Source organism: Chlorocebus sabaeus, chromosome 19 (genome assembly GCF_047675955.1).
Source record: "Chlorocebus sabaeus isolate Y175 chromosome 19, mChlSab1.0.hap1, whole genome shotgun sequence".
NCBI classification, from domain to species: domain Eukaryota; kingdom Metazoa; phylum Chordata; class Mammalia; order Primates; family Cercopithecidae; genus Chlorocebus; species Chlorocebus sabaeus.
In genome coordinates this window covers 9,219,706-9,233,529 of record NC_132922.1, presented here as the reverse complement: position 1 = coordinate 9,233,529, position 13,824 = coordinate 9,219,706, and the positions used below count along the sequence as shown (strand labels likewise).

Genomic DNA, 13,824 nt, shown 5'->3' with positions numbered 1-13,824 from the left:
GGGGCTCTCTGATTTCGTCAGGGACGTAGGTAGAAGCTGGTTGGGGAGCGTGCGTGCCACCCTGACGCGAATAGTGCGCACATGCGTGATGACGTAGGGGGCGTTGATTGGGACCAAGAACAGGGCCCGCGCATGCGTGGATTCTCGTCTTCTGTCCAAGTTGGTCGCTTCTCTGCGCCAAAGGTAAGCGGGCCGTTACCCATTTGTGTTGTTCGCCAGCGAGGCCTGGCCTCGTCCCGCTTCGCCCGCTCGGTCTCGCGCGCCCCCATAGCCTTGCTAGAGGGTTACCGTTAGGCTTAAGTGTGCGAATCCGAGGGGTAGCGACAGACTCGAGACCACGCTCCTTCCTCCCGAAGGAGGCGGCACCTCGCGTTTGAGGCCCGCCTGCGTTTGAGGCCCTCCTGCGCTTGCGGCCTGCCTGCACTTGAGGCCCGTCTGCCTTTGAGACCTCATTGGGCGTGATTGAGGAATTTGGGGAGGTTTTTGGGCGGTATTGAGGACGAGGGGGTCCGTTAGTGAGCACAGAATTCCGAAGCGGGAATCCTTCATCGTCTAAATGGCGCCGGGGGCGGGACCTCCGGCATCTGGCTTCCGCGGGCCGCCGCGGGCCCTGAAACGTGAGGGATAGCTGAGATAAGGCTGTTATTGGGTTGGCCCCCATGCGCATTTACATGCAGTGCGACTGCCGAGCTTTCGAGGCGGCAGGATTTACCGTCCACGTTCCTCACTACTATCCAAGCCTTTAGAACAGATCTCACGAGAACCTAGAGGTCGGTATTTTTTCGGTTTAAATTTGCCTGTTACTGACTTTCACGTCTTTCGCCTAGTGAGCAGTAGCCAACATGTCAGGGTGGGAGTCATATTACAAAACCGAGGGCGATGAAGAAGCAGAAGAAGAACAAGAAGAGAACCTTGAAGCAAGTGGTAAGTGACTTCAGCATGTAGTGCCATTCGGTGCGTGGAAGAAAGACCTTCCCTGCCCATCTCTGCTGGGTGGACTTTTCTGTTTGATGGCATGCCCTTCTCCTCCCAGATAATTCTGAAGTTCTTTTTTTCCTTTGAACTTTGCAGAGCTACCCTAGGCTCTTATATTCAGATCCTACTCTAGTCTGCCCTAAGTTTTTTCTGGACACTGGTAGTTTGACATCTTTTGGGCCCTGATAAATGGCCATGACCATGAGTATTTTTTGTTATCTTAAGTGGTTCAGGTGAGACCCTTCTCATCCAGGGAAGTAGTTTTACCATTCCAGGACCTCAGTGTAAAAATGCCCCCACTCTACAATAACTACCCCAACCAAAGAATAAATGCAAGCAACACAGTTACAGGAAAGCGATTGATGCCTTCAATGTAGCCTCCAGGTTTGGGAGTGTTATGTTCAGGCAACGGAGTAACACAGTAGAACAAAGGAAGAGAAATAGGAGTACATGTAATCTTCATACTGGTTAACTCCTGGGTAGACGATTTTTGAATTTTTTTTTTTTTTTTTTTTTTTGAGATGAAGTCTTGCTCTGTCATCCAGGCTGGAGTGCAGTGGCGCAATCTCGGCTCACTGCAACCTCCGCTCCCCAGGTTCAAGCGATTCTCCTGCCTCAGCCTCCCGAGTAGCTGGGATTACAGGCGCACTGTAATTTTTGTACTTTTAGTAGAGACGGGGTTTCACCGTCTTGACCGGGCTGATCTTGTGATCCACCGTCCTCGGCCTCCCAAAATGCTGGGATTACAGGCGTGAGCCACCGCGTCCGGCCAAAATTTTGAATGTTTTTATTAAAAGTGAGAAACGCCAGGCGCGGTGTCTCAAGACTAATTCCAGCACTTTGGGAGGCCGAGGCGGGCGGATCACGAGGTCAGGAGATCGAGACCATCCTGGCTAACACGGTGAAACCCTGTCTCTACTAAAAAAAAATACAAATAATTAACCGGGCATGGTGGCGAGCACCTGTAGTCCCAGCTACTCCGAGGCTGAGGCAGGAGAATGGTGCGAACCCGGGAGGCGGAGCTTATAGTGAGCCGAGATGGCGCCACTGCACTCCAGTCCAGGCGACAGAGCGAGACTCTGTCTCAAAAAAAAAAAAAATGAGAAACATGTGGGCAATATATAAAAAATTTAAAAAATTGCCATAATCTGTATAATCTACCACCCTAACACAACTGCTACCAGCATTTTGACATTTTTGTATTTTTCCTTCAAGTATCTTTCAATCTTTATTTCCTAATAAAATATTTATCTGTTTTTTAATTTTTTGATAGAGACAGGCTGGAGTGCAGTGGTGAGATCATCATAGCTCCCTATAACCTCAAACTCCCGGGCTCAAGTGATCCTCCTGCTTCAGCTATCTCAGTAGCTGGTACTAAAGTGCCACCAACTCCCAATAATTTTTAAATTTTTTGTAGAGACAGGGTCTTGCTATGTTGATCAGGCTGGTCTCAAACTCCTGGCCTCAAGCGATTCCTCCCCAGCCTTGGCCTCCCAGAGTTCTAGGTTTATAGTCATGAGCCTCTATGTCCAGCCTGTATCTGATTTCTTGTATTGTTGTAACGATGGTGCATATACGTTTTTGCCATTTTAATTTACACCAGTCTTCCAAATATAATTTTAAACAAATGTACATAATTTTGTGTTCTCCTTTTTTTTCTTATTGTTGTAGCATGGATATATCTTTCCTTGCAAGTACATGTATTTAATCTCTATAACTCCTTTTATCTGTTTGTTTATTTACTGAGACAGAGTCTCGCTCTGTTGTCCAGACTGGAGTGCAGTGGCTCAATCTTGGCTCACTGCAACCTCCGCCACCCCGGTTCAAGGTATTCTCCCATCTCAGCCTCCCGAGCGGCTGGGAACACAGGCATGTGCACCACCACACCCGGCTAATTTTTGTATTTTTGGTAGAGACAGTGTTTCGCCATGTTGGCCAGGCTGGTCTTGAACTCCTGGCCTTAGGTGATTCGCCCACCTCGGCCTCCCAAAGTGCTGGGATTACAGGTGTAAGCAACCGTGCCTGGCCTATAGCTCATTTTAAATATAGCATAATTTGGCCGGGTGTGGTGGCTCATGTCTGTAATCCCAACACTTTGGGAGCAGATCACCTGAGGTCAGGGGTTAAAGACCAGCCTGGCCAACATGGCAAAACGCCGTCTCTTCTAAGAAATGCAAAAATTAGTTGAGTCTGTGGTGACATGCACCTGTAGCCTCAGCTACTAGGAGACTGAGGCACAAAAATTGCTTGAACCCGGGAGGCAGAGGCTACAGTGAACCAAGATTGCAACACTGCATTCCAGCCTGGGCGACAGAGTGAAACCCTGTCTCAAAAAAATAAAACAAGGGCCGGGCGTGGTGGCTCAGGTCTATAATCCCAGCACTTTGGGAGGCCGAGGTGGGTGGATCAACGAGGTCAGGAGATCGAGACCATCCTAACGTGGTGAAACCCTGTCTCTACTAAAAAAATACAAAAAATTAGCCAGGTGTGGTGGCAGGTGCCTGTAGTCCCAACTACTCTGGAGGCTGAGGCAGGAGAATGGCATGAACCCGGGAGGCGGAGCTTGCAGGGAGCCGAGATCGCATCACTGCACTCCAGCCTGGGCAACAGCAGGATTCCGTCTCAAAAAAATAAAAATAGCCGGGCGCGGTGGCTCAAGCCTGTAATCCCAGCACTTTGGGAGGCCGAGACGGGCGGATCACGAGGTCAGGAGATCGAGACCATCCTGGCTAACACAGTGAAACCCCGTCTCTACTAAAAACACAAAAAAAACTAGCCGGGCGAGGTGGCGGGCGCCTGTAGTCCCCGCTACTCGGGAGGCTGAGGCAGGAGAATGGCGTGAACCCGGGAGGCGGAGCTTGCAGTGAGCTGAGATCCGGCCACTGCACTCCAGCCCGGGCGACAGAGCAAGACTCCGTCTCAAAAAAAAAAAAATAAAAAAAAATAAAATAAAATAAATAAATAAATAAAAATAAACCAGGCATGGTGGCTTATGCCTGTAATCCTGGCACTTTGGGAGGCCAAGGCGGGTGGATCACCTGAAGTCAGGAGTTTGAGACCAGCCTAACCAACATGGTGAAACCCCATCTCTACTAAATGCAGAAAATTAGCTGGGCATGGTGGCACATGCCTGTAATCCCAGCTACTTGGAGATAACCAGATGTTATATACCTTTTTAGGAAAAAACACGTTACTTACGATAGAGTCATGCTGAAGAAAGAAAACCTGAATCTGATTAAGCCTCTCTAGGTCCTTAGTAGAAAGGACAGAGGACTATGTTAATCTGCACCAAAAGAGGTCAATCAGCAGGCCCGGCAAGGTGGCTCATGCCTGTAATCCCAATACTTTGGGAGGCCGCGGCAGAGGATCGATCAAGCCCAGAAGTTCAAGGCTGCAGTAAGCTATGATTGCGCCACTGTGTTCCAGCCTATGTAAGAGAACAAGACTCTGTTTCTAAAGTGATTAATTCATTAATTTTATTTATTTATTTGAGATGGAGTCTCTGTCGTCAGGCTGGAGTGCAGTGGCGTAGTCTTGGCTCGCTGCAACCTCCTGCCTCCTGGGTTCAAGCGATTCTCCTGCCTCAGCCTCCCTAGTAGCTGGAATTACAGGCATGTGCCACCACACACAGCTAGTGTTGTATTTTTAGTAGAGATGGGGTTTCACCATGTTGTCCAGGATGGTCTCAGTCTCGACCTCGTGATCTACATGCCTCGGCCTCCTAAGGTGCTGGGATTATAGGCATGAGCCACCGTGCCCTGCCATTTATTTATTTTAATTTTTTTTGAAACAGGGTCTCACTGTGTCACCCAGACTGGAGTGCAGTGGCGCAATCTTGGCTCACTGCAGCCTCCGAATCCCGGGTTCGAGCAATTCTCCCACCTCAGCCTCTCTAGTTACAGGCATGTGCCACCACACACAGCTAGTTTTTGTATTTTTAGTAGAGATGGGGTTTCACTGTGTTGTCCCGAATGGTCTCAATCTTTTGTCCTCATGATCCACACGCCTTGGCCTCCCAAAGTGCTGGGATTATAGGCGTGAGCCACTGTGCCTGGCCAAAATAATTATTTATTTATTTTTGAGACGTAGCTTGCTCTGTGGCCCAGGCTGGAGAGTAGTGGTGTGATCTCTGCTCACTGCAACCTCTGCCTCCTGGGTTCAAGTGATTATCCCACCTCAGCCTCCCAATTAGCTGGGATTACAGGTGGGCACCACCATGCCTGGCTAATTTTTTTTTTTTTTTTTTTTTTGAGATGGAGTCTCACTCTGTCGCCCAGGCTGGAGTACAGTGGTGTGATCTCGGCTCACTGCAAGCTCCGCCTCCCGGGTTCACGCCATTTCCCTGCCTTAGCCTCCCAAGTAGCTGGGACTGCAGGTGCTCACCACCATGCCCGGCTAATTTTTTTTTTTTTTTTTTTTTTTTTGAGACAGAGTCTTGCTCTGTTGCTCAGGCAGGAGTGCGGTGGTGCGATCTCAGCTCACTGCAAGCTCCACCTCCCGGGTTCACGCCATTCTCCTGCCTTAGCCTCCCGAGTAGCTGGGACTACAGGCGCCTGCCACAACACCCAGCTAATTTTTTGTATTTTTAGTAGAGACGGGTTTTCACCATGTTAGCCAGGATGGTCTCAATCTCCTGACCTCGTGATCCGCCCGCCTCGGCCTCTCAAAGTGCTGGGATTACAGGCGTGAGCCACCGCGCCCGGCCTGATGTTTGTATTTTCAGTAGAGACGGGGTTTCACCATGTTGACCAGGCTGGTCTTGAACTCCTGACCTCAAGTGATCCGCCTGCCTTGTTCTCCCAAACTCTTGGGATTACAGACATGAGCCACTGTGCCCCACCTAATTAATTTTTTAAAAAAGGCAATCAGCAAAATCCAGAATGTGGATAAGTGTATAGTACAAAGCATCTTGGCTCTTCAGCAAATAAATTACAAGGGAAAAAAGAGAGGGTATCTGTAGATGAAGAGGCTTCAGAAACAGTAAGTCAAAGGTAATGTTTAGAAATGTAGTTTTAGGTGATAAAATTATAAAGAAACCGGTGGGTGTGTGGTAGATCATGGCTATAATACTAGCTCTCAGACCAGGGCGGGCCTGGGTGCAGTGGCTCATGCCTGTAATCCCAACACTTTGGGAGCCTGAGGTGGGTAGGTCACCTGAGGTCAGAAGTTCGAGACCAACCTGGCCAACATGGTGAAACCCTGTCTCTACTAAAAATATAAAATTAGCTGGGCGTGGTGGCGGGCGGCTATAATCCCAGCTACTCGGGAGGCTGATGCAGGAGAATCGCCTGACTCTGGGAGGCGGAGGTGGTAGTGAGCTGGGATCACGCCACTGTACTCCAGCCTGGCAATAGAATGAGATTCCGTCTCAAAAAAAAAAATAGAGGCCTAGACGGAAGGATTTCCTGAGCTCAGAAGTTTGAGAACAGCCTGGGCAATGTATCACGATACCATCTCTACAGTAAATTTAAAAAATTAGCTGGTCATGGTGTCATACACCTGTAGCCCCAGTTACTCGGGAGGCTGAGGCAGGAGGATAGCTTGAGCCCAGGAGTTCAAGGTTGCAGTAAGCTGTGATTGTGTCACTGCACTCCAGCCTGGGTGATGGGAGTGAGACTGTATCTCAAAAAAAAGAAACCAGGATATTGACTTTTTTGGGGGAGATGGGTGTTGTAATTGGGAAGGAATATAATGATGAGGGGTTTCCGGGGTGTCTGGCAAGACTCAATTTCCTGACATAGGTGGAGATTTTATGGTTGTTCACTTTATAATAATTGATTAGGTTATACTTTCCTTTTTGGCCTTTGTTTTATATGGTAAACAAATACGAATACAAGGATAAACATTTTCTTCCACTTTTTTCCCCATAGGAGACTATAAATATTCAGGAAGAGATAGTTTGATTTTTTTGGTTGATGCCTCCAAGGCTATGTTTGAATCTCAGAGTGAAGATGAGTTGACACCTTTTGACATGAGCATCCAGGTAAGACTACCTTTTAGTTTAAGACAAATTTAAAAACAGTATCGACTGGGCATAGTGGCTTATGCCTGTAATCTCAGTACATTGGGAGGCCGAGACGGGGAGATCACTTGAGCCTAGGAGTTTGAGACCAACCTGGTAACATGGAGAAACCCCGTCTCTACAGAAAATACACAAATCATCCAGGTGTAGTGGTGCACACCTGTAGTCCTAGCTGCTAGGGAGGCCGAGGCAAGAGGATTGCTTGAGCCCAGGAGATCAAGGCTGCAGTGAGCTGGGATTGTGCTGCTCATTGTACTCCAGCATAGGTAAGACAGCAAGACTCTGTCTCAGAAAACAAAAAAAACACCACAAAAAAGAAGTAGGCGCCTCCTCTTGCAGAGATGAGAGTATAAAGGAAGAAGGGGGAAGTTCCTGCAGTTATAGTGTGGAAAAGAGTGAGTGATACTTGGGAGTTGACTGCTACCTGTGGTTAGGGAAGATGGCTACAATAAAAAGGCAACTTCAATTTTAAAACAGGCACAGGACTTGAAAAGACATTTCTCCTGCCGGGCGTGGTGGCTCGTGTCTGTAATCCCAGAACTTTGGGAGGCGGAGGCAGGCGGATCATGAGGTCAGGAGTTGGAGACTAGGTTGGCCAACATGGTGAAACCTCGTCTCTGCTAATAATGCAAAAATAATTAGCCAGACATGGTGGTGCGCTTCTGTAGTCCCAGGTACTCGGGAGGCTAAGGCAGGAGAATCTCTTAAACCCGGGAGATGGAGGTTGCAGTGAGCTGAGATTGCACCACTGCACTCCAGCTTGGGCAACAGAGTGAGACTCTGTCTCAAAGAAAAAAAAAAAAGACAGGACATTTCTCCGAAGATACGCAGATGTCCAGCAAGCACAGGAAAAGATACTCAGCATGTTTAGTCATTAGAGAAAGGCAAATGAAAATCATAATGAACTATCACTCATACCCACTATATAAACAAACTAAAATTTAAAAAACACCAGCAGAAAATAAGAAGTGTTGGCAAGGTTGTGGAGAAATGGGTGTGATTGACTGTGCCTGACCTGTTTTTGTTTCTTTAGAGGTTGTGTTTCATGTAACATAAAATTAACCATTTGAAAGTATACAATTCAATGACACATTCACAATGTTATGCAGACACCACCTCTATCTTATTCCAAAACATTTCAAATGGCTAAACAGTGGCGTATGGATATACATTCCATGAAAAAGAACGAAGAGTTGATACGTACTACAAAGTAGATGAACCTTGAAAGCATTATGCTAAGTGAAAGAAGCCAGATACAAAAAGTCAAATATTGTATGATTTCATTTGCATGAAATATCCAGAATAGGTAAGTTCTTAATGCAGAGTGGTGGTTGGTTACCTGAGGCACAGGGAAGAGATGAACGGGGAGCAACTGCTTAGTGGGTACTGGGTTTGCTTTTGGGGTGATGAAAATTTTTTGGAACTAGGGTTGGTAGTTGCACAACATTGTGAATGTTTGTGTGTGTATTTATTTATTTTTATTATTTTTTTGAGACAGAGTCTCACTCTGTCGCTCAGGCTGGAGTGCAGTGGCGCGATCTCGGCTCACTGCAAACTCTGCCTTCCGGGTTCACGCCATTCTCCTACCTTAGCCTCCGGAGTAGCTGGGACTGCAGGCGCCTGCCACCATGCCTGGCAAATTTTTTGTATTTTTAGTAGAGATGGGGTTTCACCGTGTTAGCCAGGATGGTCTCGATCTCCTGACCTCGTGATCTGCCCGCCTCGGCCTCCCAAAGTGCTGGGATTACAGGCTTGAGCCACTGCGCCCAGCCTTGTGTGTGTATTTATGCTTTTTTAAAATTTTTATTTATTTTTGAGATAGAGTCTTGCTCGGTCGCCAGGCTGGAGTGCAGTGGTGCAATTTTGGCTCACTGCAACCTCCGACTCCCTGGTTCAGGCGATTCTCCTGCCTTAGCCGCTCGAGTAGCTGAGATTACAGGCATGCGTCACCACGCCCAGCTAATTTTTGTATTTTTAGTAGAAATGGAGTTTCACCATATTGGCCAGGATGATCTCGGACCGCTGACCTTGTGATCTGCTCGCCTCGGCCTTCCAGAGTGCTAGGATTGCAGGCGTGAGGCACTGCACCTGGCCTTGCTTTTTTTTTCGAGATGGTATCCCACTATTGCTCAGGCTGGTTTGGAACTCCTGAGCTCAAGCAATCCACCCACCTCAGCCTCCTGAGTGGCTGGGATTAAGACGTGTGCCACTATGCCTGGCACATTGTGAATGTATTAAATACCTTTTAATTGTTTGCTTAGAAATGATTCTTTTTTATCTAAATTTCAGCTTAATTAAAAAGATTACTACTTCTTTTGTGTACTTCATAGAGAAGATTTTTCGCAGATTTCTTATATATCTCATGCCTCATAATTTTAGAATTTGGAACTGAACAGAAACTTTTCATGTTCTAATTTGTGTACAAATAGTTCTTGTAGGTAGGGCGTGGTGGCTCACGCCTGTAATCCCAGCACTTTGGGAGGCTGAGGTGAGCAAATCACGTGAGATCAGGAGTTCGAGACCAGCTTGGCCAACATGGTGAAACTCTACTCAAAATCAAAAATTAGCCGGGCGTGGTAGTGCAGGCCTGTAGTCCCAGCTATTCGGGAGGCTGAGGTAGGAGAATTGCTTGAACTCTGGAGGTGGAGGTTGCAGTGAGCCAGGATTGCGCCACTGCACTCCAGCCTAGGTGACAGAGAGAGACTCCATCTCAAGAAAAAAAAGAAATTGTTCTTGTAGTTGGCAAACCAGAGTATCTTGCACCAAAAAAAAAAAAAAAAAGCTCGGTGTGGTGGTGTGCACCTGTACTACTCAGGAGGCTGAGGTGAGAGGATTGCTTGAACCCAGGAGTTTGAGGCTGCACTGAGCTATGATTGTGCCAGTGAACCCTAGCCTGGACAACAGAGTAAGACCCTGTCCCTTAAAAAAAAAAAAAAAAAAAAAAAAAAAGGCCGGGCACGGTAGCTCATACCTGTAATCCTAGTACTTTGGGAGGCCAAGGTGGGCGAATCACGAGGTCAAGAGATCAAAATCATCCTGGCCAAAGTGGTGAAACCCCGTCTCTACTAAAAATACAAAAATTAGCTGGGTGTTGTGATGCTCGCCTGTACTCTCAGCTACTCAGGAGGCTGAGGCAGGAGAATCACTTGAACCTGGGAGGCGGAGATTGCAGTGAGCTGAGATGGCACCATTGCACTCCAACCTGGGCAACAGAGCCATACTCCGTCTCAAAAAAAAAAAAAAGTGTGTGTGTGAAATAAAATAATAGAACCATGAATGAAAACAATTGTTAATTTAAAATGGTTCTCAAACAGAGTTACTTGCAGGGCATTAAAACAGACTACAGAACCTTGCCCCAAAATCAGAATTTCTGATTCTCTACATCTAGAATGGGGACCAAGAATTTGCATTTCTAGTAAGTTGTCAGGTGATGCTGATGTTACTGATTTGGAGACCATCACTTTGAAGAGCAGTGCTTTAACCTTTTTTAGACCATGAACCTCTTTTTTTTTTTTTTTTTTTTTTTTTTTTTTGAGACGGAGTCTCGCTGTGTCGCCCAGGCTCGAGTGCAGTGGCATGAACTTGGCTCACTGCAAACTCCGCCTCCCGGGTTCACGCCCTTCTCCTGCCTCAGCCTCCCGGGTAGCTGGGACTGCAGGTGCCCACCACCACGCCTGGCTAATTTTTTTAAAAAAATTTTTTAGTAGAGGCAGGGTTTCACCGTGTTAGCCGGGATGATCTTGATCTTCTGACCTTGTGATCTGCCCGCCTTGGCCTCCCAAAGTGCTGGGATTACAGGTGTGTGCCACTGCGCCCGGCCAACCATGGACCTCTTTGAGGATATGATGACAGCTACATACCTTCCCCTCAAAAAAGATAGTACTCACAATTCTACCTGTAATTTCAGAGAGTTAATGGAACCTTTGATGCCTGAAGACCTCAGAAGAAAATGTAGTGTTAGGTAGCAAGGAAATGAGGCATTCATAGATGAGCACAATTTGATAAGCAATAATAAGTATTCAGTATTTGATAAGCAATAGAAAACATTTTCTGAAATTCTGTTTTAGTTTTTGTTTTTAATTTTTTTAGAACCTAGAAGGAGCCCTTACCAAATTCTTTTAAAAGTTTGTAGACTCCTCGGAGTAGATTAAATTATTTATGGAAATGACTACTTGCCATGTGGTTTGTTGTCAATGACTAGCTGTAGGACACATTCTGCATTTAAGAAGAGAATAGCTGTGGACGAATGCCAGTTGGAGCTCAGGCAGGACATGGACGGGATCACCATGGTTGGTTTATTCCTCAGCTTTGCAGGTTCCAAAACTTAAATTTTTTTTTTGAGACAGGGTCTCACTCTCACCTAGGCTGGAGTACAGTGGCATGGTCTCTGCCCACTGCAGCCTTGACCTCCTGTGCTCAGGTGATCCTCCTGCCTCAGCATCCCTAAGTAGCTGAGTAGTTGGGACTACAAGCACGTGCATGCCCAGCTAATTTTTTTGTTTTTTGTAGAGACATTGCTTTTTTTTTTTTTTTTTTGAGACGGAGTCTTGCCTGTTGCCCGGGCTGGAGTGCCGTGGCCGGATCTCAGCTCACTGCAAGCTCCGCCTCCTGGGTTTACGCCATTCTCCTGCCTCAGCCTCCCGAGTAGCTGGGACTACAGGCGCCAGCCACCTCGCCCGGCTAGCTTTTTGTATTTTTTTTTAGTAGAGACGGGGTTTCGCCGTGTTAGCCAGGATGGTCTCGAACTCCTGACCTCGTGATGCGCCCGTCTCTGCCTCCCAAAGTTCTGGGATTACAGGCTTGAGCCATCGCGCCCGGCTGTAGAGACATTGTTTTCCCCTGTCGCCTAGGCTGGTTTCAAACTTCTGTAGCAATCCGCCTGTGTTGACCTCTCAAGGTTCTGGGATTACAGGCGTGAGCCACTCCAAGACATAATTTTGTTAGTGCTCCAGAATTAAATAGGCCCCTAGAACTGATGAACTTTTTTTTTTTTTTTCCCCTTCTTTTGAGGCAGAGTCTGACTCTGTCACCCAGGCCTGAGTACAGTGGTGTAATCTCAGCGCACTGCAACCTCCACCTCCTGAGTTCAAGCGATTCTTCTGCCTCAACCGCCTGAGTAGCTAGGATTACAGGCACATGCCACCACACCCAACTGATTTTTGTGTTTTTAGTAGAGATGGGGTTTCACCGTGTTGGTCAGAATGGTCTCGAGCCCCTGACCTCGTCATCCACTTGCCTTGGCCTCCCAAAGTGCTGGGATTATGGGCATGAGCCGCCGTACCTGGCTGAACTGACAAATTCTTACAAGACCTGATGCTGACATTAGTTTATATGAGGGATAGACCTTTCCTGTTAACTGGAATACTGATGTCTTTTTTTTTTTTTTTTGAGACGGAGTCTTGCTCTGTCGCCCAGGCTGGAGTGCAGTGGCCGGATCTCAGCTCACTGCAAGCTCCGCCTCCTGGGTTTACGCCATTCTCTTGCCTCAGCCTCCGAAGTAGCCGGGACTACAGGCGCCCGCCACCTCGCCCGGCTAGTTTTTTGTATTTTTTAGTAGAGATGGGGTTTCACCTTGTTAGCCAGGATGGTCTCGATCTCCTGAGCTCGTGATCCGCCCATCTCGGCCTCCCAAAGTGCTGGGATTACAGGCTTGAGCCACCGCGCCCGGCCAGGAATACTGATGTCTTTAACTGTGTGGTTAAGCAATTTTATTTCAAGGATGATCTTACTGGTAGTTACTGACTTATTTTCAGGTCACATATACTTAAGCATTGTAATTATTTTATGTAGTCATCCCTTGTTATTGAGGGAATTGGTTCCAGGACTCCCCGTGGATTCCAAAATCTGAGGATGCCCAAGTCCCTTAAGTAAAATGGCATGGTATTTGCATATAACCTACACACATCCTCTGCTATACTTTAAGTCATCTCTAGGTTACTCATAGTACCTAATACAATGCCTATGCATCACTTCATTCACGTAGGTTTGTTGTGGTACTTGACACATGGCAAATTCAGGTTTTGCTTTTTGAAACTGGAATTTCTTTGTTTTTCCTGAATATTTGAGATTTGAGGTTGGTTGAATACATAGATGCAGAACTAGCAGATATGGAGGGCCATCTGTATGTATAAACTCAGTTTCCTGATACCAGGGTACTTGAAAGATCACATGACCTCTCCAAATTCAGCCAGTTAAGTAAGTGCCATCAGTAGGACTCAACTCCAGGTGCTCTGATTCCAATGCTTGGCTTCCCCCCAGCTCCCATAGCACAGTTTCCTCCCTCTGATACTTTTCTTTTTTCTTTAGACAGGGTCTCACTCTTGCCCAGGCTGGACTGTAGTGGTGCGATCTCTGCTCACTGCAGCCTTCACCTCCAGGGGTCAAGCGATCTTTCACCTCTGCCTCCCAAGTATCTGGGACCCTGTGCCACCATACCCAGCTAATTTTTTTGGTTTTTGTTTTGTGGAGATGGAGTTTCACTATGTTGCCCAGGCTGGTCTCAAACTCCTGGGCTCAAGTGACCCACCTCAGCCTCCCAAAGTGCTGGGATTACTACAGATGTGAGCCACTGTGCCTGACCTGAATATACGTATTATTAATTCTCTGATTTCTGTGGCAGGGACTGCTTGTACTTCTAATGTATTCTTACTGCATTCTGGTTTTTGTTAAAATTTGATATTTATGTCCATTACTCTCACTGATTCATTACTCTTGAAGGTAGGGATCATGCCATATTTTAGTGCCATGTACAAATTCAGCAAATATATTTTGAGCAACTAATAGGTACTGAGCACTTAATGGAGCTTACATTTAATGGTAAGTAAATA

The 13,824-nt window shown here is 46.9% G+C and overlaps 1 protein-coding gene across 1 annotated transcript in view; it reads left to right on the top strand.

Annotated features, from left to right (window-relative positions):
• The first annotated feature begins 57 nt into the window (after nucleotides 1-57).
• The window catches only part of XRCC6 (X-ray repair cross complementing 6), a 44,489-nt gene continuing 30,722 nt past the window's right edge, over nucleotides 58-13,824 (top strand). The window contains exons 1-3 of the mRNA XM_007975919.3: nucleotides 58-183; nucleotides 828-924; nucleotides 6,846-6,958. Of these exons, the coding sequence (XP_007974110.1) occupies nucleotides 843-924; nucleotides 6,846-6,958 (195 nt within the window). The 5' untranslated portion in view covers nucleotides 58-183; nucleotides 828-842. The remainder of the gene's footprint in view (nucleotides 184-827; nucleotides 925-6,845; nucleotides 6,959-13,824) is intronic.